General features: G+C 31.9%; 2 protein-coding genes across 10 annotated transcripts; both read right to left on the reverse strand.

Moving 5' to 3' along the window:
- Positions 1-308: 308 nt before the first annotated feature.
- LOC122319000 lies at positions 309-5421 on the reverse strand. Its single transcript, XM_043136853.1, has 5 exons — positions 5281-5421; positions 4288-4449; positions 2204-2608; positions 1132-1932; positions 309-636 (listed from the first exon to the last, which is right to left on the reverse strand). Exons 1-5 carry the CDS (start codon positions 5419-5421, stop codon positions 562-564), a joined length of 1584 nt encoding a protein of 527 aa, XP_042992787.1. The 3' UTR covers positions 309-561.
- LOC122318999 (probable disease resistance protein At4g27220) lies at positions 5362-22225 on the reverse strand. 9 transcript variants are annotated; one of them, XM_043136846.1, is made up of 7 exons: positions 21931-22225; positions 20847-20880; positions 13875-17014; positions 12234-12656; positions 10114-10947; positions 6935-7765; positions 5624-5703 (listed from the first exon to the last, which is right to left on the reverse strand). In XM_043136846.1, the coding sequence occupies exons 3-6, from the start codon at positions 16686-16688 to the stop codon at positions 7103-7105; spliced, it is 4734 nt and encodes a 1577-aa protein (XP_042992780.1). In that variant the 5' UTR covers positions 16689-17014; positions 20847-20880; positions 21931-22225; the 3' UTR covers positions 5624-5703; positions 6935-7102. The 9 variants fall into 9 exon arrangements, with proteins under 9 accessions (XP_042992785.1, XP_042992780.1, XP_042992779.1 ...); XM_043136845.1 differs by having other exon boundaries at positions 13875-17046; XM_043136843.1 differs by having other exon boundaries at positions 20847-20904.
- Between the last annotated feature and the right edge of the window lie 1253 nt (positions 22226-23478).

The following is a 23478-nucleotide window of genomic DNA, read 5'->3' on the forward strand; positions in this document are numbered from 1 at the left end:
TTGAACCAATTGTATGATTTTTTTTAAGAAAATCATACAATTGGTTTAAATTGTATTGAAAATTTGGAAGTTTAAGAAAATTATAATTATTAGATAATAATTAAATAAAAATATTGAAAATTTTAAATTAAAAAATATTTTGTATTTCAGTAATATTTGGAAAATAAATAATAGGAAGTTTTGAGATACAATATATCTCATTTCCCAAACATGACCTTAAGTAGTTCGTAAAAGAAATAGACTTATCCTGTACAAACCAAAATGGTGAAAAGCACAGTACTGATATAAAAAGTAATAATCAAAAGGCAGAAATCAAATGGTCAAATTAAGATTATAATTCAAGTTTATTTGTTGGCAACATCGGAGTTGTTAACTACAGTACTTCATGAGGAGTTATATCAAATCAATACATTGTCAAACTTTTTTTATTTGGCATTCTCTCGTACATATAAGAGTGATTTAAAAATAAAGAAGACATAATAAAACAAGCAAACCATAATTAAACATTAATGGGAATGAAGGGTCCTCTGCTCTGACTGACTTCATCAAAAGAAAGAAACATCACCATTCTTCAGTAGTCTCAGAATGATCTTCATCTTCTGAAGGATGATCTTCATCTTCTTCAGAATTCTCAACCTTCCCATTGACAGAAAACAACATATTTATAAAGATAAAAGTTTCATATATCAAATTATCATAAACGAAGCTTTTCATAAAAATAAAGTAAAAAAATCAAAGAAATATCAAAGCCATCCCGCCATTCACTTGGCTTTCCCCACCTTTTTTTTTTTAAAATAAATAAATAAATAAAAGAAAAGCGTTGTTCTCTCTATGTTTAATAGTACCTATAACAAATGAGAAATTATTGTGATTTATGAATGTTAAACCACCAATTTTACTTGTTTCAAAAATTTAACCTAATGGAAAAATATATATACTTAATTATCTATTTCAATAAGCATTAAGTGTGCTAAAAACACCAAAGTTTAGATCGAATACTAATATATTTAAACTCCGTAGAGTGTTAAGTTGGAGAATATATAATTGGTTGCTTTTACTTAACAGATCATTATTGCATTCAAAGATATTAAAAAAAAAAATCATAATTTTGTAAGTTGGGAATATACTTACCCTTTCTCTGAATAACAATCGAGTATCATATTGATTTGCCTCCCAAAGACAACGTGTGGTGGTATTAAGGTCATCCTCCCAATACAAATTTGGTTTCATCCATCTCTTATCATCATATACTGCTGTTAGCTTTGGTGTACTTGAGACTCCGTGACTGAAAGTCTTCATCTCAGGACAACATCTCACAATTACTTCATCCAAAGATGGGAACCCAAAGGAATAAGGTCCAGAGCAAAAGTGTGTGAGGTTTGGTAAGCCACGAAGTTCTAAGTATCTTAACTTGTTGAAAGTAATCGCCACATTTGCTTCACCAATATCCTCCATTGCTACAAGTTCTGTAATCCTTTTGCAATCAATCACAGTCATTCTTTTGAGTTGCACCAGAGTTTTGGCAGTTGAGGATGTTAATAAATTGATCAATCCGTGACAACTTGATATTTCCAATCCTGTCAAATTGTGAAGAGATACAGATGATGGCACTATGTTTTTCAATTTGCCGCATCGTGACACAATAAGGTATTCCAGATTATGAAAGAGTTGGCATGGCTGGGTACTGTGTTCTTTCCACAAATGTGTAAGCATACATAGACGACAGAGCCTTAGTTTTCTTAATCGTATTTCTCGATCAACAAGTTCATAAGGGAATATTTCCTCCCAGACACTATCGTATACCTCAAGTTCCAATAGATTTGGCAGTCCTGTTAGAAGAGAAGATGGATCGGGAAAATCTGAAAATCTGTTGGGACATTTAGTTCTTCCACCGAAGTAAAATGACAAATACTTCAAGTTGGGGAACGTACCCTGTAAAGGAATCAAAACGTGCATTAAACAAATTAAAGAGATCATAAAGATGAGTTGGTATTGTTCTTCAATTCCTTCATGATCATGTATAGGATAACTAATTGCTAGAGTTTATATTGTAAGGGCTACGAAAAATTCTAATTGCTAGGTTAACAAGATTGTGTGAACTTATTGCAAGGGAAAAATTCTATGTATATGAAAATTAAACATTTAGTACTTCGGAGAGAGAGAGAGAGAGAGGAAGAGTAGTTGATAGGATAGGATTGTTAACCTCCTCAAAGACGAACATGAGTTTTGGCAATCCATCAAGTGACAATTGAGTTAGTATGGGGAACTGAATATGTCTGGCTGTTCCGTCTTCTCTCGCTACACTTTCTTCCGTACCTGAACTTGGAGCTATTAAAACTTGTGGTTCTTTACCATTTTGTCCCTCCATATTTCCAAATATAGTTTCTAATGAACTGCAGGAGCCTATAACTAGGCAAGTCAGACTCTGTATCAATGTTGTTGTTGTTGTATGCAAATTAGATTGAAAGACGTGCAACAACTTTTTACAATCAAAAATTTCCAATTTTTGAATATTGGGAAAAGAAGTCGCGGTGACTTGATCCTGCCATATAATTTCCAACTTATCCATGCTCGAAATATCCAACTCCTTCAAGCTCGGAAACGAGAGCTATAAAATATATTAGAACAGCAACAGTGGTTAACACATACCCCATCCAACATAACAGAAACTATAAGAAATATATTTCAGCTGGAGTGGAATTAAATATATTTGATGTATTTGTAAAAGTGAGCATCGATATGTCTGCATGCAGTTTGATCATACTAATAATACATCATCTAATTTAATGAAAGAAATATCATATTGTAAAAAACAAATATAATAAGATAAAAACAATTTCCAGTCTTAAATATGAGGTTTCATATGTTTTGTTTGTTGGTAATACTTCAACACCTTTATTTAATGTTTCCAGCAACGAGCCTCTAATTCGTGGGTTTAAAACTTTTAAAATTGAGACCTAAACAGAAACTTTTTCTTATAAAAATATGAATTTAAGTTATTTCAAATTTTAATTAATGCATTAAAAAATCATATAAGTAATTTATTCCGTAGAGATTATAATTTTGTTAATAAATCAGTTGTAATACTTAAAATTCTTTCTGTTTTCATTATTTAATTATTTCTTTATCAACCTGATGTACAAAATGATGAGATTCGAGTATTTTTTTTAATAATGATTAATACTGTAATTAAGTCTATATTTTCGAAAGACTAATTAATTAATTTTATCAACTTTAAAAGGAGAGAGATCAAAATGATTTCACAATACAATATGAAAATATCACAAAATAGCACAAATTTGAAATTTGAAAATATGAAAATTAAATTAGAGAAAGAGTATAAAATAGCACAAATTTGGGAATAATGATCCCGTCAAAAATCAATATAATCCATTTATAAAATTCTCATCAGAGCTCCCTAGGATACAAAGTCATTATATCATGCCATTATAAATACTCAATTTGACATGCTATAACAGGTAACAAAAATATGCCAAATTCCATATTTACGTACGCAATGAGCATTTTTATTTGAAAATTGTTTTAGAAAAGTCGCATCTTATTTTTTTCAAATCTAACATTATGACTCAAGACTATGGTGTCCTTAGCCACAACCTCAGTAGAGGAATGCAATTATAGTTTAGGGGCAGGGGATGCCAATTGGTTCACAAGCCACTAGCATTGGAAATGCTTATGATTTATAGTTCGATATATCTACTAATAATACATCATCTAATTTAACGAAAGAATACCATATTGTAATAAACAAATATAATAAGATAAAAACAATTTCCAGTCTTAAATATGAGGTTTCATACGTTTTGTTTGTTGGTAATACTTCAACACCTTTACTTTATTTCATGTTGTCCGCAACGAGCCTCTAATTCGTGGATTTAAAACTTTTAAAAGCGGGACCTAAACAGTAACTTTTTCTTATAAAAATATGAATTTAAGTTATTTCAAATTTTAATTGATGCATTAAAAATCATATAAGTAATTTATTTTGTAGAGATTATAATTTTGTTAATAAATCAGTTGTAATTCATTCTTTTTGTTTTCGTTATTTAATTATTTCTTTATGGACTTGATATACAGAATAATGAGATTTGAGTATTCTTTAATAATGATTAATACTGTAATTAAATCTGTATTTTAGAAAGACTAATTAATTAATTTTATCAACTTTATAAGGAGAGAGATCAAAATGATTTCACAATACAACCTCAGTAGAGGGATGCAATTATAATTTGGGGGCATAGAGTGTATATATATAGAGTGTATACTTACGGTCGACGCAAACTGTGTGGTTGCTCCACTTTCTTCTGTCCCTAATGCTGGGGATATTAAAACTTGTGGTTCTTTACCATTTTGCCCCTCCAGCTTTCCAAATATAATTTCTACCGAATCCATGTTCGAAATGAGCAGTTTCTCCAAGCTGGGAAACGAGTGCTGTAAAATTCATGGGATAAAGAGTAGTTGGTTAAGACATAATATCCCGTATTAACCGAACGTCATAACAGATCCAACTATAACCAATTACAAAAAAAGGGCTATAACCAATTAAGGAATAACGTACTGATCTTTTGGTTTATATATATATATATATATGTGGGGCTTAACATTAATTGAAGTTATATAATGTGGAAGAACTAAGCATTAATGTATAAAATCTATTAATTAAAGTTCGCAAGTCATGGAATTCAAGCTATATCTGAATGCATGCAGTTTTCATCTTAGTAACGACACATGAATTTAATTCCCCCACTTAAAAGTAGTAACGCAAAATTTGACCAAATTACAATTATATTTTTAATATATATATATATATATTAATCTTTTAGAATGTTGAATGTATATATAACTGCATGTATTATTTTATCATTGATTATGGTGGAAAGAGTGGCATTTTTGGCACTGTAATTTTGATGAACTTGCGATGACTATTTTGACGGAAAAAGATTCGAATCTATTTTTTTTTTTTTAAATTAAAACACGGCCGGTACCACTTTGAAAAAGTCCAAACAATGGGACTTTAACATGCACTTTTATAAATGCATTAAAAAACATATATACGAGTGTTTTTGTCATTTAATTTATACAGAATAATCAATTAAATTTAAGTATTCTTTAATAATGATTAATATTGTAATTAAATTTATAGTTCCTAAAGATTAATTAATTAAATTTATGAACTTAAGGAGGGATCAAAATGATTTTATAATATTGGGATGTACATGTGGAAATCTTAAGAGAGCCAATAAATTTAATTTCTTTAATTACCTCATCCACCGAGAAAAGGGGTTGTTTAATATTGGACATCTCAGACTGCCTCTGATCTTCAATTGCTTTTTCAAAGCTCACAACTTTTGAAGCAAAAATCTCAACTTTATGGCATTCTTGAATTGTCATCTCTTTCAGCATCGGCCATTTTGAAACATGCACTCCTTTGTAAAACCACTTGAGTCTCCGTAAATTTCTAAAACTCAACTTAGTTACTTAAGGGAACATCAAAGTCCTAATTGCTATTGCTTCTCCTCCTCTTTCAAATGCAACAATTTCCTCCACTCCACAATCCTCAATCTCAAGTACTTGCAAATGCTCGAGACATCTGATGACTGTTTTGGGTTCTTGACCACAGCTCCATACGTACTTTATTTTGGGTAGACCCGTCATACGTAGTGTTTGCAAGCTTGGAAAGGAAACCTGTCGGATTATGTTCTTTGTATCAATTAAAGATGCTAAATATGTAGTTTTATGCATCGATTTTGAAAATATGTAAATTATATTGGAGAAAGAAAATAAAATAGCACAAATTAGGAAACAATGATCCCTTAAAAAATCAATGTAGTCCATCTATAAAATTCTCAATAGAGCTCCCAAGGATACAAAGTCATCATATCATACCATTAATTGTAAATTCTCATTTGTGATGCTATAATAGTTAACAAAAATATGACAAATCCCATACTTACGCAATGAACTTTTTTATTTGAAAATTGTTTTAAAAAAGTCCAATCTTATTTTCTCATATTTTGCATGATAGAAGTATGACGCTTGATATGATCCGTCTTTGGGTAATGGTTGAACACTTAATTTAAAACGCACAGGCCGCTTGATATAAATATATATATATATATATATTAATGTATTCTTGTTTCTTATTTAAGATGATTTGTAAAAGCCTTCAAATAGAGTTATTATTAAAGTTTTCATATTCTTATTTTTATTCTTTTAGTTTATTTGCAATTATATTTTCTTAAAGTGTTTTTAATATATATATTTTTTAATCATTTAGAATGCTGAATGTATATATAACATGTATTATTCTATTATTCATTATGGTGTGGCAAACTATAGCTACATCGCCGACACTTTCTGTTTCTATTTTAACAGAATTTTGGTGGACAGGGGGGCAATTTTGGCACTGTAATTTTGGTGAACTTGCGACGACTGACTTTGACAGAAAGAGATTAGAATCTTTTTAAAATATTTTTAAAACACCAGTACCACTTTGAAAAAGTCCAAACAAACATGCATTAAAAACCATGCAAGTAATTTATTGTAATTTATTTTGTAAAGATTATAATTTTGTTAATCAATCAGTTGTAGTATTTATCACTTTCTATTTTTGTATGGGTTTGTTTGAGGGGTGAAATGAAATAAAAATTTTATGAATATTAGTAAGATAGTTTGTGAATTACAGTGAGATCGTTTGAGTTGTGTATTTTTTAGATTTTAAAAATAAGAAAGAAAAAGTTATATAAAAAAATATTATAAAATTTATTGTTAAAATATAATTTTATAATATTATTATTATAAATGTTTATACTTATGATTGATAAAGCGGTGTGCTTGACACATGATTTATATGGACTAGTGCAATGTGTGGATTTGAATACTTTTCCGGTAATTAAGTAGTACTCGTGTAATGTACCTGATCATTATGTAGAAGTGGCAACTGAAGATCATGGTTGCCCTCTGAATTGGTTTCTCTACAATCGGCCATGAATGAATCTTTTGTGCTTAGGAAGCCCACGAGCTTTGGAAGATCCTCTAGCACCAAGGTTTGAAGTCGACCGAACAACATCATATCTCCCTGATCTTATATTCCGTCTTCTTCTTCTTTCACGAATATTGCACCCACGTTGTTGCATCTTTTGATCTTCAATTCTTCAAGTAGTGAAAGGCCTCTGGCTATCGATGATGAGAAGATAAATCTTAATTTCTCACAGTTCTCCACCTTTAAAACTTTCAAGTTTTTGAAAGATGACAATGGAAGTTTGCCCTGACAAATTTCTTCCAAGCTGAACATATTTTTCAAAACAAATGCCTCCAGGATAGGAAAGGTCCTCAACTCAGGAATATGCTTAATATTACCATTGTTTTGGATATGGAGATGCTTCAATTGTTGAAAATCTTCTCTATCTACTTCATATAAGACACTCTTAGAACTGTTCTCCTCGTCTAAATAAAGATATTCCGATCTCTTCAGTAGCATTTTGATCCCAACGTCCAATTGAAAGCTCAAATTCAGTTTGAGTTTTAAAACTCTTGAGAAGGCTACCTCCCTCATAAAATCCCGAGAGTAGCTTTGAACTCCAATGCATATCCTGTATCTCTCAAGCTTTTCAGAAAACATATTTGCCGGTAGATTGTTGGCATTCGGAATATTGGGAAAAGAAGTCGCGGCAACTTGATCCTGCCATACAATTTCCAACTTATCCATGCTCGAAATATCCAACTTCTTCAAGCTCGGAAACGAGAGCTATAAAATATATTAGAACAACAACAGTGGTTAACATATATCCCATCCAACATAACAGAAACTATAAGAAATATATTTCAGATCGAGTGGAATTAAATATATTTGATGTATTTGTAAAAGTGAGCATCGATATGTCTGCATGCAGTTTGATCATACTAATAATACATCATCTAATTTAATGAAAGAAATATCATATTGTAAAAAACAAATATAATAATATAAAAACAATTTCCAGTCTTAAATACGAGGTTTCATATGTTTTGTTTGTTGGTAATACTTCAACACCTTTATTTAATGTTTCCCGCAACGAGCCTCTAATTCGTGGATTTAAAACTTTCGATGAACTTGTGATGACTATTTTGACGCAAAAAGATTCGAATATATTTAAAAATTTAAGTACCACTTTGAAAAAGTCCAAACAATGGGACTTTAACATGCACTTTTATAAATGCATTAAAAAACATATATACGAGTTTATGTTTTTGTCATTTAATTTATACAGAATAATCAATTAAATTTAAGTATTCTTTAATAATGATTAATATTGTAATTAAATTTATAGTTCCTAAAGATTAATTAATTAAATTTATGAACTTAAGGAGGGATCAAAATGATTTTATAATATTGGGATGTATAAGTGGAAATCTTAAGAGAGCCAATAAATTTAATTTCTTTAATTACCTCATCCACCAAGAAAAGGGGTTGTTTAATATTGGACATCTCATACTGCCTCTGATCTTTAACTGTTTCTTGAAAGCTCACAACTTCTGAAGCAAATATCTTCACTTTCTCACATCCTTCAATTTTCATCTCTTTCAGCATCCGCCATTTTGAAACATGAACTCCATTGCAAAACCAATTGGAGTCTCGGTAAATTTCTAAAATTCAAAATAGTTACTTGAGGGAACACCAAAGTCCTAATTGCTACTGCTTCTCCTCCTCCTCCTCTTTCAACTGCAACAATTTCCTCCACCCCACAATCCTCAATCTCAAGTACTTGCAATTGTTCGAGACATCTGATGACTGTTTTGGGTTCTTGACCACAGCTCCATACGTACTTTATTTTGGGTAGACCCTCCATACATAGTGTTTGCAGGCTTGGAAAGGAAACCTGTCGGATTATGTTCTTTGTATCAATTAAAGATGCTAAATATGTAGTTTTATGCATCGATTTTGAAAATATGTAAATTAAATTGGAGAAAGAAAATAAAATAGCACAAATTTGGAAACAATGATCCCTTAAAAAATCAATGTAGTCCACCTATAAAATTCTCAATACAGCTCCCAAGGATACAAAGTCATCATATCATACCATTAATTGTAAATACTCATTTGTGATGCTATAATAGTTAACAAAAATATGACAAATCCCATATTTACACAATGAGCTTTTTTATTTGAAAATTGTTTTAAAAAAGTCCCATCTTATTTTCTCATATTTTGCATAATATAAGTATGACGCTTGATATGATCTGTCTTTTGGTTATGGTTGAACACTTAATTTAAAACGCACAGGCCGCTTGATATAAATATATATATATATATATATATACATATTAATGTATTATTGTTTCTTATTTAAGATGATTTGTAAAAGCCTTCAAATAGAGTTATTATTAAAGTTTTCATATTCTTATTTTTATTCTTTTAGTTTATTTGCAATTATATTTTCTTAAAGTGTTTTTAATATATATATTTTTTAATCATTTAGAATGCTGAATGTATATATAACATGTATTATTCTATTATTCATTATGGTGTGGCAAACTATAGCTACATCGCCGACACTTTCTGTTTCTATTTTAACAGAATTTTGGTGGACGGGGGCAATTTTGGCACTGTAATTTTGGTGAACTTGCGACGACTGACTTTGACAGAAAGAGATTAGAATCTTTTTAAAATATTTTTAAAACACCAGTACCACTTTGAAAAAGTCCAAACAAACATGCATTAAAAACCATGCAAGTAATTTATTGTAATTTATTTTGTAAAGATTATAATTTTGTTAATCAATCAGTTGTAGTATTTATCACTTTCTATTTTTGTTTGGATTTGTTCGAGGGGTGAAATGAAATAAAAATTTTATGAATATTAGTAAGATAGTTTGTGAATTACAGTGAGATCGTTTGAGTAGTGTATTTTTTAGATTTTAAAAATAAGAAAGAAAAAGTTATATAAAAAAATATTATAAAATTTATTGTTAAAATATAGTTTTATAATATTATTATTATAAATGTTTATAGTTATGATTGATAACGCGGTGTGCTTGACACATGATTTATATGGACTTGTGCAATGTGTGGATGTGAATACTTTTCCGGTAATTAAGTAGTACTCGTGTAATGTACCTGATCATGATGTAGAAGTGGCAACTGAAGATCATGGTTGCCCTCTGAATTGGTTTCTCTACAATAAGCCATGACTGAATCTTTTGTGCTTAGGAAGCCCACGAGCTTTGGAAGATCCTCTAGCACCAAGGTTTGAAGTCGACCGAACAACATCATATCTCCCTGATCTTCTATTCCGTCTTCTTCTTCTTTCACGAATATTGCACCCAAGTTGTTGCATCTTGTTATCTTCAATTCTTCAAGTAGTGAAAGGCCTCTGGCTATCGATGATGGGAAGATAAATATTAATTTTTCACAGTTATCCACATTTAAAACTTTCAAGTTTTTGAAGGATTCCGATGGAAGTTTGTCCTGACAAATTTCTTTCAAGCTGAACATATTTTTCAAAACAAATGTGTCCAGGATAGGAAAGGCAACAACCGATGTCCCCGACTCAAGGATATGCTTAATATTACCATTGTTTTGGATATGGAGATGCTTCAATTGTCGAAAATCTTCTCTATCTACTTCATATAAGACACTCTTAGAACTGTTCTCCTCGTCTAAATAAAGATATTCCGTTCTCTTCATTAGCATTTTGATCCCAACGTCCAATTGAAATCTCAAATTCAGTTTGAGTTTTAAAACTCTTGACAAGCCTACCTCCCTCATTAAATAGCTTTGAACTCCAATGCATATCCTGTATCTCTCAAGCTTTTCAAAAAAGAAATTCGCCGATAGATTGTTGGCATTCGGAATATTGGGAAAAGAAGTCGCGGCAACTTGATCCTGCCATACAATTTCCAACTTATCCATGCCCGAAATATCCAACTCCTTCAAGCTCGGAAACGAGAGCTATAAAATATATTAGAACAGCAACAGTGGTTAACACATACCCCATCCAACATAACAGAAACTATAAGAAACATATTTCAGCTCGAGTGGAATTAAATATATTTGATGTATTTGTAAAAGTGAGCATCGATATGTCTGCATGCAGTTTGATCATACTAATAACACATCATCTAATTTAATGAAAGAAATATCATATTGTAAAAAACAAATATAATAAGATAAAAACAATTTCCAGTCTTAAATATGAGGTTTCATATGTTTTGTTTGTTGGTAATACTTCAACACCATTATTTCATGTTTCCCGCAACAGCCTCTAATTCGTGGATTTAAAACTATGAATTTAAGTTATTTCAAATTTTAATTAATGCATTAAAAATCATATATGTAATTTATTATGTAGAGATTATAATTTTGTTAATAAACCAGTTGTAATACTTATAATTCTTTCTGTTTTCGTTATTTAATTATTTCTTTATGGACTTGATATACAGAATAATGAGATTTGAGTATTCTTTAATAATAATTAATACTGTAATTAAATCTGTATTTTAGAAAGACTAATTAATTAATTTTATCAACTTTATAATGAGAGAGATCAAAATAATTTCACAATACAACCTCAGTAGAGAGATGCAATTATAATTTGGGGGCATGCAGGGGAGGCCGTTGGGAGTGTTTATGATTGATACTATATATATTTCAACTTTGTATATAGAGTGTATACGTAAGGATAAACGTACTGATCTTTTGGTTTATACATTAATTGAAGTTATATAATGTGGAACAACTAAGCATTCATATATAAAATCTTTTCATCTTGGTGAGAACACATCAATTTAATTCCCACACTTAAAAGTAGTAAAGCAAATTTTGACCATTTTACAATTATATTTTTAATATATATATATTTTAATCTTTTAGAATGTTGAATGTATACATAACTGCATGTATTATTCTATTATTGATTATGGTGGAAAGAGTGGCATTTTGGCACTGTAATTTTGATGAACTTGCGATGACTACTTTGACGGCAAAAGATTCAAATCTCTTTTTTTTTTTTTAAATTAAAACATATATACGAGTGTTTTTGTCATTTAATTTATACAGAATAATCAATTAAATTTAAGTATTCTTTAATAATAATTAATATTGTAATTAAATTTATAGTTCCTAAAGATTAATTAATTAAATTTATGAACTTAAGGAGGGATCAAAATGATTTTCTAATATTGGGATGTACATGTGAAAATCTTAAGAGAGCCAATAAATTTAATTTCTTTAATTACCTCATCCACCGAGAAAAGGGGTTGTTTAATATTGGACATCTCAGACTGCCTCTGATCTTCAACTGCTTTTTCAAAGCTCACAACTTTTGAAGCAAAAATCTCAACTTTATGGCATTCTTGAATTGTCATCTCTTTCAGCATCGGCCATTTTGAAACATGCACTCCTTTGTAAAACCACTTGAGTCTCCGTAAATCTCTAAAATACAACTGGGTTACTTGAGGGAACACCAAAGTCCTAATTGCAACTGCTTCTCCTCCTTTTTCAACTGCAACAATTTCCTCCACCCCACAATCAATAATCTCAAGTACTTGCAATTGCTCGAGACATCTGAAAACTGTTTTGGGTTCTTGACCACAGCTCCATACGTATTTTATTTTGGGTAGACCCAACATACGCAGTGTTTGCAAGCTTGGAAATGAAACCTGTCGGATTATATTCTTTGTATCAATTAAAGATGCTAAATATGTAGTTTTATGCATCGATTTTGAATATATGTAAATTAAATTGGAGAAAGAAAATAAAATAGCACAAATTTGGAAACAATGATCCCTTAAAAAATCAATGTAGTCCATCTATAAAATTCTCAATAGAGCTCCCAAGGATACAAAGTCATCATATCATACCATTAATTGTAAATACTCATTTGTGATGCTATAATAGTTAACAAAAATATGACAAATCCCATATTTACGCAATGAGCTTTTTTATTTGAAAATTGTTTTAAAAAAGTCCAATCTTATTTTCTCATATTTTGCATAATTGAAGTATGACGCTTGATATGATCTGTCTTTGGGTAATGGTTGAACACTTAATTCAAAACGCACAGGCCGCTTGATATAAATATATATATTAATGTATTCGTGTTTCTTATTTAAGATGATTTGTAAAAGCCTTCAAATAGAGTTATTATTAAAGTTTTCATATTCTTATTTTTATTCTTTTAGTTTATTTGCACTTATATTTTCTTAAAGTGTTTTTAATATATATATTTTTTAATCATTTAGAATGCTGAATGTATATATAAACATGTATTATTCTATTATTCATTATGGTGTGGCAAACTATAGCTACATCGTCGACACTTTCTGTTTCTAATTTAACAGAATTTTGGTGGACAGGGGGGCAATTTTGGCACTCTAATTTTGGTGAACTTACGACGACTGATTTTGACAGAAAGAGATTAGAATCTTTTTAAAATCTTTTTAAAACAGCAGTACTACTTTGAAAAAGTCCTAACAAACATGCATTAAAAACCATATAAGTAATTTATTGTAATTTATTCTCTAAAGATTATAATTTTGTTAATTAATCCGTTGTAATATTTGTCGCTTTCTATTTTTGTTGGGGTTTGTTTGAGGGGTGAAATGAAATAAAAATTTTATGAATATTAATAAGATAGTTTGTGAATTACTGTGAGATTGTTTGAGTAAGATATTTTTTAGATTTTGAAAAGGAGAGAAAGAGTTATATAAAAAAATATTATAAAATTTATTGTTAAAATATAGTTTTATAATATTATTATTATAAATTTTTATACTTATGATTGATAATGCGGTGCTTGACACATGATTTATATGGACTTGTGCAATGTGTGGATCTGAATACTTTTCCGGTAATTAAGTAGTACTCGTGTAATGTACCTGATCATGACGTAGAAGTGGCAACTGAAGATCATGGTTGTCCTCTGAATTGGTTTCTCTACAATCAGGCATGAATGAATCTTTTGTGCTTAGGAAGCCCACGAGCTTTGGAAGATCCCTTAGCACCAAGGTTTGAAGTCGACCGAACAACATCATATCTCCCTGATCTTCTATTCCGTCTTCTTCTTTCACGAATATTGCACCCAAGTTGTTGCATCTTGTTATCATCAATACTTTAAGTAGTGAAAGGCCTCTGGCTATCGATGATGAGAAGATAAATCTTAATTTTTCACAGTTATACACCGTTAAAACTTTCAAGTTTTTGAAGGATTCCAACGGAAGGTTACCCTGACAAATTTCTACCAAGCTTATCATATTTTCCAAAACAAATGTCTCCAGTATAGGAAACGCAACAACCGATGTCCTCAACCCAGGGATATGCTTAATATTACCATTATTTTTGATACAGAGATGTTTCAGTTGTTGAAAATCTTCTCTATCTAATTGATATAAGACACTCTCCGTAATGTTCGACTCGTCTAAATGAAGATATTCTGTCCTCTTCAGTAGCATTTTGATCCCAAAGTCTAATTGGAAGCTCATATTCAGTTCGAGTTTTAACATTCTTGAGAAGGCCAACTCCTTAAAAATGGGATACCAGGTACCTCCAATGCATATCATGTATCTCTTAAGCTTTTCAGTAAACAAATCTATCGGTAGATTGTTGGCATCCGGAATATCGATCTCTAAGGTGATCAAGTGTGACAATTTCTTCAGCTCTGCAAGGCTAGCATTTTTTCCTTCATTGCTGGGTCCTTCAACCTCCCATCGGACAGTGATATTTCGCATATACAACTCTTCTAAGTTGACCAAGCTTGACAAGACATTAGGAGGAATCACTTTAAGTTCGTAACAACTGCTCAAATCCAATAACCGCAAACGAGTCAACAACCCTATTTCTGTTGGCAGATTTGAAATGTCAGAACGAGCAAGACTAAGAATTACTAAATTCTTGAGTTCTCCAATCCCATGAATATCTCCCAGGTTACATTCATCTAGACACAATGTTTGTAGGTTTCTAAGTGACAAAAGTGATGAAAGTTGTATCTTTGTCAAACTTAGAACTTCGAGCTTGTCCATCCCCTGGAAGAAAATGTCTTCTAGCTTGCCCATCCCTTGGAAGGAAGTACTGCTTGGGGTTGCCAAATATCGATTTTTACACTGGACATGAAAGTATCTTAAATTAGGACATTCAATTTTATTGGGATATTTATGGATATGATCTCCACCATGGATAGAGAGCGCCTCGCATATTTTTAGTGCATCCACATCTGGCCATGCTTTTTGCCCACCATCGCCTCTCATGACAAACATATGATCATTTGATGCAATTATTGTAGCGACACGACGAACAACATCATGCATGTAAAATTCCTCGGAGCTATGTGGACTTTGTAGTAGCAAACAAGAATCTCGGAGATTATTAACTAAAGTCTCTAGCCTGTTTCTTGCTTTTTCCAATGTATCGATGCCATAGAATAAACGCAGACCGAAACCATATCTCAACAAATCCCGATAGGAAATGTAGTAACCTTGTCGAGCACAAAGCAAAAAGAGGGATCTGACCTCTCTACCATCAAGATGTATATAGCTTAGCTCTATACAAGAATATACGCGTGACCATATTCTTGTGTCATGTTCTGGAGTGGGTCTTGTTAGTTGGACCAGGGCATCCTTCCAGGTACTCAAATTCTTATTCTTTAATGCCTTAGAAACTGTTACAAGTGCAATAGGAAGACCTTCACACGCTTTAGCTACCTTAATTGCTTCATTTTGCAAATCATGATCATCTTTGATAGAATCACCCGCCATCTTTTCAAATAATTTCCATGCTTCTTCTTCTCCTAAAATGTCGAGTTTAAAGCTGTTCTCTTCGGTGCACATCTCATTTGCTAGTACCTGCCAATCTCTGGATGTGAGTAGTACTTTGCATCTTTCGGAAGGAGTAATTCCTATTTCCTCCAAATCAAGTTCTTTCCATACATCATCCAAGATTACAAGTATCTTCTTCGCATTGTCTTTTTCTAACCTCGCCCGTAGACGGCCTTCTCTTACTGTTACAATTTTTTCAGAATCAAGCTCTAGACCTAGCATCTCTGCAATTTCTCCTTGTATTCGAATTACATCTGGGGTGTCCGTCACATTTGCTAGAGCCACCTCATGGAATAAACTTTCCTCCTTGGCTTTCTTGAAAATTTCTTTCATAAGTGTAGTCTTTCCAACTCCAGCCAACCCCCACACGCCGATCCTATTGATATTAGCATCTCCCAATGCCTCCATAATTCCCTCCATAATTGATATCCTCGAATCCAAGCTCAAGTATTCCCTGGTTTTTGGATTCACAATTTCTTGCGCAGCGGGACGAAAACCGACTGTGCTGAAGTCTCCATTTTTAAGAAGTCCGGCAATATTTTCCACGATCTTCTTTGCTTCCCGACTTAATTGATGTCGATGTTTCAAGTTTAGGCATGCCGCATTAGAGCTCCTCGAACTTGCTTCTGCTTCACCTCCACCAAGTATTTCGGTGGCCAATTGATGTAAAATACCATCCACCTTTGCCAACCACGTTTTAACATCATCTTTAATTTCCTCGCCGTTTCTTGAAGCAGCATCAATCGAGTCTAGCACACTTCTCTTAAAATCCCTCAAATTCTCCATGTTGCTATTGTAGTGGCATGAATAGCATAGCCACTGTCCAATAGGTGCAACCGTGTACTCTGCTATTTTCGCTACAATTGAAATAACTAACTCCATTCTTTTTTCTTTTTTCTTTTTCTAGTTTTTTGGTTTTTTGGATTTTGTGCAAGTAGAAAAGCAACGAAATAACTATTGTACCAACGAGAGATAAGAAAAGCAAAGATGGAGAGAGAGAACAGGAATATCAAGTTAGATCAAACTTTGGCAGTGAGAGTACTTCAGAGGCAAAATGAGTCCACCAGCCTAAGGAGGGGCAAGGCTATTCTCCACAAGATGATGAGCGAATATTAGTAGCAAGCAATACACACCTTCAGGAAGAACAAAGAAGAAATGATGTGGTCACCCAAAGTCAGTGACAGATCCTCCACGCAGCAAGTTGTGTGCTGAGCATTCAAATTTGTGTACACATGAGGAGCTGGTTAGATTATAAAAGCGGTCGGTACAATAAATTTTGACAACCAAATTGGATATATGACTGACAGATAATGGTGGAAAAAGCAAACCTTTACATCCAATAAATAAAATGAGACAGAGAAAGAAAAGAAAAATGAGTTTTGATTTGATTTTTCACTGTCACAAGTCGTTGGTGTCCATCGGTGGCATCGTTGTTCCCTTGTGGGTGCGTGTCATGCTATTTGATAAAGAAAAATTCTATTTATTATTTTCACATCATATACTATATTTATATATATTTTCTGTTATTAAATATATGATATATATATATATGTGTGTGCGATGTATGGATACGAGTAACTCTCCTAAGGACATTGATGGACTGGAAGCTGGAGCAAAGAGTCAATAGGATGAAGTTGGAAAGCAAACTTAGGCAGGCGGGGCTCTGATTCCCCAATATAGATACCAGACTAGAAACAGAATTGGGAGTGGTATATTGAGTAAAAATGGATCAATAATAAAATGAATCGTTGAAGTAGAACGACAGCCCAAGAACGAAACGAGAAAGCATTTCACCAAAAACTAGAAAAAATAAATGAAAAGTGTTAGAAATACTAGATCAAAGTACACAGCGGAAGCAATATTGATTCATCGAAAATATCTTGAATCTAGTGTAGTTGTTCCATAGATTTTCCAACGTCGTTGTTTATCCAAAATCCTCACGGCGATGGTGGAGTGTACTAGGTGGTAATACTGGAGCAACACTCATGAATACCACAGTCTAGATGCCGGGACTAAAGATAACCATTTGAGAAAGAGATCGTTTGTGATTTCTACACACACATATCCAAAGGGGGGAAGGGCTATGTAAATAGCCTCTCTAAACATAACTCCTGGCTGGCCTGGCCAACTATTAAGGCTCATGAAATGGCTCTTAAGCTACTTGATAACCCTCGAGAGAAGGTAAAGAGGTGCCCACTATGGGTGTCCCTTTCTTATAAAAAGAAATGGCAATTATCAAAATGCCAAAAGGTAGGAACAGAGAAAGGATGGTCAGCCACTCTCAGTTACCCTTTCACAAATGCATCACTTTCTCCGTCACTCATCAGGCCCTCCAGTCACACCCTGTGCTGAAAGGTCATTTTTTTTAACATAATTACAAGTGTTAAAATTCAAATATTATGGAAGAAATATCACACAGATATTTGTTTGTGGGGTCACAGCCATTCATTCGTGTGAAAACAAGATCGGTATTTGTCACGAAATATTATATAATTTCTCTAGTCCGTGTCTCGAACAATTGAAAAAAGAACTAGATCATCATATATAGTATCTAAACTAATTAATGAACTGTGCAAAAATTGCTAAAACAAACAATGTGGAAAAATAAAACAAAATAATTTCCATTTGTTTTTGTATAATACGAACACAATGAATGAATAATTCCGATGCAACATCTAAAGTATAATATATCTGAAAGAATTTAATCAAACCTGATGACTCATAAATTCATACTTTCGATTTGGAAAATCATGATCGTGATTTCCACTCCGGAGAACTCGATCGAGAGTTTCAACACGTTGATGCTCAATAGATTGAGAAAGATAACTTGCCCAATAGAAGAATGAAAAGCAACTATATATGAAAACACAATGAGGTAGCCTTGAGAAATTCTTGTGCCATGAAAGAAAGTTGGAAGTTTTCCAATGAAACTTGATCAGAGCTAGTAATTTGTGAAATGAGAAAGGACAACTTAAATTTTTCCGTTTGGATATTGAGTTGAGTTGAGCTCTTTAGAAATATTAGGGAGTTGAAATGGTAGAGTGCATTTTGTAGAGCTCACGTAAGATGAGTTTAGATGTGTTTAAATGTTAAGACGAGTTTCGATATATTTATGAAAAATTAAAAAATGATTTTTTTTAAATATTTATTGATCTAATCCATTTCTCAAAGACACTATAAGAAATAATAAAAAAGCAAAACATTAATTGATTTACATTCTCCCACTTTGAAAGTAAAATATTAATAATAACGTATTATATTTTAAAATTATTATTAAATTATATTATAATTCCTTATGAAAATTTTTAATTATACTACCTCATCTATTATTATTACTCTTAATAGTTCAATGACATTCCCTTTTATGTTATAGGTATGATTTATTTATTGAAATTGTAGAAATTTTAGGGGATTGTATTTGGAAGCCCACCGAAAGGATTGTATGGAAAAGTGAGGAAAAAATGAAGAGACGAAGTAGAAGATGAAGGAACCGGCTTCTGGAAAATTAAACAAACGAGTACAAAACAGATAGAGCTATAGAATTTGGAAGAATAATTTGTTTAAATTTAATTGGTGTCCAAATTTTTGAGAAAAACTTTTTCTGAAACATTAATAAAAAAAATGAGCATTTTTTTATTCTAAATTTGTAACTAATCATATGTAAAATAGTCAGAAGTAAAAATAATATAATGTGAAACACTAAAATGTAACAAATAAATTCAATAATCACAGAATATAAAATTGAAGGAAAAAAAATGCCGCTGAAGATTAATGTTTATTTCTCTAAGACATCCCTATTTTTTCAACAATTTTACAAAGAGTTTGTATTTTTTATAATATTATTTTAAATGAACCAATTTTTAAAGTAGCGTTTTTTTTTCAGATAGAAAGCCCAGAAATTAATATAGAAGCCCAAAACCCATCCACATATACGAAGCCCATCCATGCCTTGTATAGGGAAAACCCTAAATGCTTTGTTTGGTTGGCGTCAGCTTGTGTAAATGGGTCCGATTTGGTTTCTCATTCTGTTTGTTTTTGTACAAATCTGGAACTAAAGAACTTCGTTTGTGTTTTCATCTCTTCATTTTCTTTTTATCTTCTTTTTTAAAATTTGTTAAGAGTGTAGAGGAAATTGTGAACGTGATTGTCGAAAGATTGGAGGACTTTTTGGGAGGAGTTCAACATTTTGTACAAGGGCTCCAAGATCCCTTGGGCTTGGGCTGAGAGTAAACTGAGTCTGGAGCTATTGAAGGCGGAAGAGAAATTTAAATCTATACTGTATTAGATTGTGTTTTTAGATTTGGTTTTATTTCGGGTATATGGGCAAGATTTTTTTACTGAATTTTTACAAATTTTAAAGAATTGTTCTTGGATTTGGTTACCTTTCGTGCATATGGGTATGATTGTCTTGGAGGCATTTTGTTTGGATCTATGTTGGTTTCCTCTCTCTCTGTCTATTTGTTTCTTACAACTTTTCTTTGTGAATCGTTTTCATTGCTGTCATATGGGTATGAAATCATTCCTGAATCGTTACAAATTTGAACAGATTTTGTTTCCTTTTTATAAATCTGATTGTAAATTTCTCCAATGGTATGAGGAAATTTTGTTATTTTCTTTAGATGTATACGTTTTAGATATTGTTTTTAGATTTAATTTCCTTTAGTGTGCGTACAATTTATTTGGTGAGTTTATAGTAATTTGAAGGGGTTTTGTTTTTATCTAATTTGAAGGGAAAGAAAATGCTCCCAAAAGAAGTAGAAGAAAAGAAAATGCAAATATGTCATAAAGGCCGGGATAGAGAAGGAAATATGCCATAAAAGCAGGGGTAAAAATGAAAAAAATTGCTCCAAGAAGGAAGTACAAGAAAATAAAATGGGAAGACGCTATAAACCATAAATTCAATGCTACTCTTACCAATATTTAAATTCAACCATAAATTCAATGGATTTAAAAGGATTCGGCTAATTAATTGTGATGGTACTATATAATATATAACATATATAAATCTTGAGATGGATCAAGAAGCAAGCACGTACGTACCTCACTTTTTGTCCTCCTCCATCCCGCATCAAGACTGCAAATTACTCAAAGAAGGTCACTGCAATCAATATCGATCGGCATTTAGAAGTGAAACATGATTAAAAGAGTGTCTGGCGAAGTTGGGCATATCACTGACTCTTTATGGTGGGAAGAGTACTGAAACGCTTCGTTTTATAGATCAATCGCGTTCCTCAAATTTGTATTTCATTTGTATCCGCAGACAAAGCGAAAAACCTTTTTTTTTTATAAGTGATATTAAACTTTATTAATGTAAAGAAGGCATAAGCCAGGTATACTGGGAGTATGCATGTAATACACCGTTTTAAGAAGTAGAAAAAGTTACAAGGAAATCATGGAAACGAAAAACTTTTTTCCTCTTTTGTTTTATCTTGTCCATGCCGTTTCTTTCACGTCCACAGCTTCTTTCAATTGAAGAAGAGCCCTGACACCCAGTCTTTTATCCGCTCTCCCTCTCATAGATGAGCAGTCTCAAGTACAAGATTCACTCCAATGGCTGCTGTTAGCACTAACAAAACCGTTGGGCTCTCTGAGACTTTCACAAGATTGAGAAAACAAGGCAAGGTAAGCAAGCATTTCACTTTCTGATTCGCTTATTTATATTTCAATTTTCATTCTCATTTTTTTCCACGGGTTATTATCTATTTCAATTGGGTTTCTGGTAGTTTTTTTTATATCTGTTTTTTCTGAGTTAGTGTTTTGGGTGTTTTGACAGTGGACTACTGGTATATTGCCTTGTTTTCTTGTCATTTTAGTACATGCCTTTGTTGATCTTGGTCGGTGTGGTAATGGAGCACGATTTAATGATTTTCTAATACAATATGATTTTACTCTTCCACTGAAGGACTTCACCAACAGCACACAGAGCATCAAAAGCTAGCCAAGTAAGTAGAAAAGATCGATGTTTGGTTTTGTTTGTTAACATACTGACTACTCCTTCCACTGAAGCAAAATGATTAATGCGCACTATAAAAGCATGTGCGTGGGTACTGAGCGAGAACAACACAGTATGGGTAGCGGCCGACGATTGATATTGAAAATCTGTTAACTTGCAAAGTAGTATTACCTGGTTCGACGCCGAAAAGTGGGTAGCGGCCGAGCTCAGTGACTCCGTCCGAAACGCCGATCTGAGAGAGAGGAAGAGAACTGGCAGACGGTGATTCTCAAATCTGAGAGAGAGGAAGAGATCTAAGAACGAAGGGTTCGGCCGTCGAAGATTTTGGACGAAGGGTTCTGCCGTCTGACAGAAAGGAAGAGAAGAGAGAGGAAAAGGAAGTGCTTGGATCTGGGAAGAGGAAGTGCTTGGTTCTGGGAAGAGGCCGTAGGTTCTCTTCTCCTTCTCCCAATATAAGCCATCAGCGCCGTGTACCGGGCCTCCACATGCTACGTCGATACGGAATTGATAAAATAATAAAAAGAAAATCTTTTTACAAGTGAGTTGCACGTTAAATCACATGTTAATGTTTAATGTTAAGAGAAATTTTATTTGTAGTTTGAGAATTGTATGTGCAGATTTTTATTAAAGAGAAAAAAAAATTATTTTAAGAGAGATATATTAATAATTTTAAAATAATTTAAAGATAAAATTATTTATAAACCTAAATAGAGACGGTATATAATATTACTATAATGTTAATACGTAAGTTATCCATTTAATAAAATAGTGTAAAGTGAAAATAAAAATAAAAATTATGAGATAGAGGACTTTTTATTTTAATTTTATTTTTTAAAATTTTTTTAATAGAAAATTAGGTAATAAACGATTTGGTGTGTCAAAATTGCTTGTACCCAACCAGACTCAAATAATAATTTTATTTAAAAAATTTTACATGGAACTTACGAAAAGATTAACCCTATAAAAGAATTACCAAATTACCAGTGCCATTTACATTGGTACCTACGAAATTTTGCTGAAATTTACCAAAATAACCTTCTTTCTTAATTTTAATTATCTAATTTTGAGAAACACCTTACTTCCTATTTTCTATTCTCTCCTTGCTCTATTTAAATATTCCGAGTAAAATAGGAAATCCATCGTAAATTATATGAATAATAGTTGGACATTCTACGTATGGTTAGCGGTGAAAATTCGAACCGAAAAATTGGAGAATTGACCCGAACCAGACCCAACCGGTTGGTCTAGTTTTAAGTCGATTCAGTTTGGAACCAATTCCTGCATTTTAAAAATAGATAAACCCGGTCTGGTTTTGGTTCTTGATTTTTCAAAACTAGATCGGACCGGTTTATAAAATATATATAAAAATAATAATTTTTAATATTATATAAAATATTATATATATAGCTTTTCTATATAATTATATAAAAAATAATTTTATATTATAATTTTTAACATAAAATTTTAATCTTAAATATATATAATTTTTATATATAATATATAACTACATTAGCACTTGATTAAAATAAAAAAATAGAACCAATCAGAACTGAAACCGATAAAATTGAAAATATCAGTTTAGAAAGATAACCAATCTGAAATCAGTTATAAAAAATGTAAAATTAATATATACTAATTCGATTATAAAATTTGTATAAAATCAGACTTTTTAATTATTAGTTGATTTGATCGAGCTAACCTTTTGTTGCCGCAATGCTT

This window comes from Carya illinoinensis, chromosome 8 (genome assembly GCF_018687715.1).
Source record: "Carya illinoinensis cultivar Pawnee chromosome 8, C.illinoinensisPawnee_v1, whole genome shotgun sequence".
NCBI classification, from domain to species: Eukaryota; Viridiplantae; Streptophyta; class Magnoliopsida; order Fagales; family Juglandaceae; genus Carya; species Carya illinoinensis.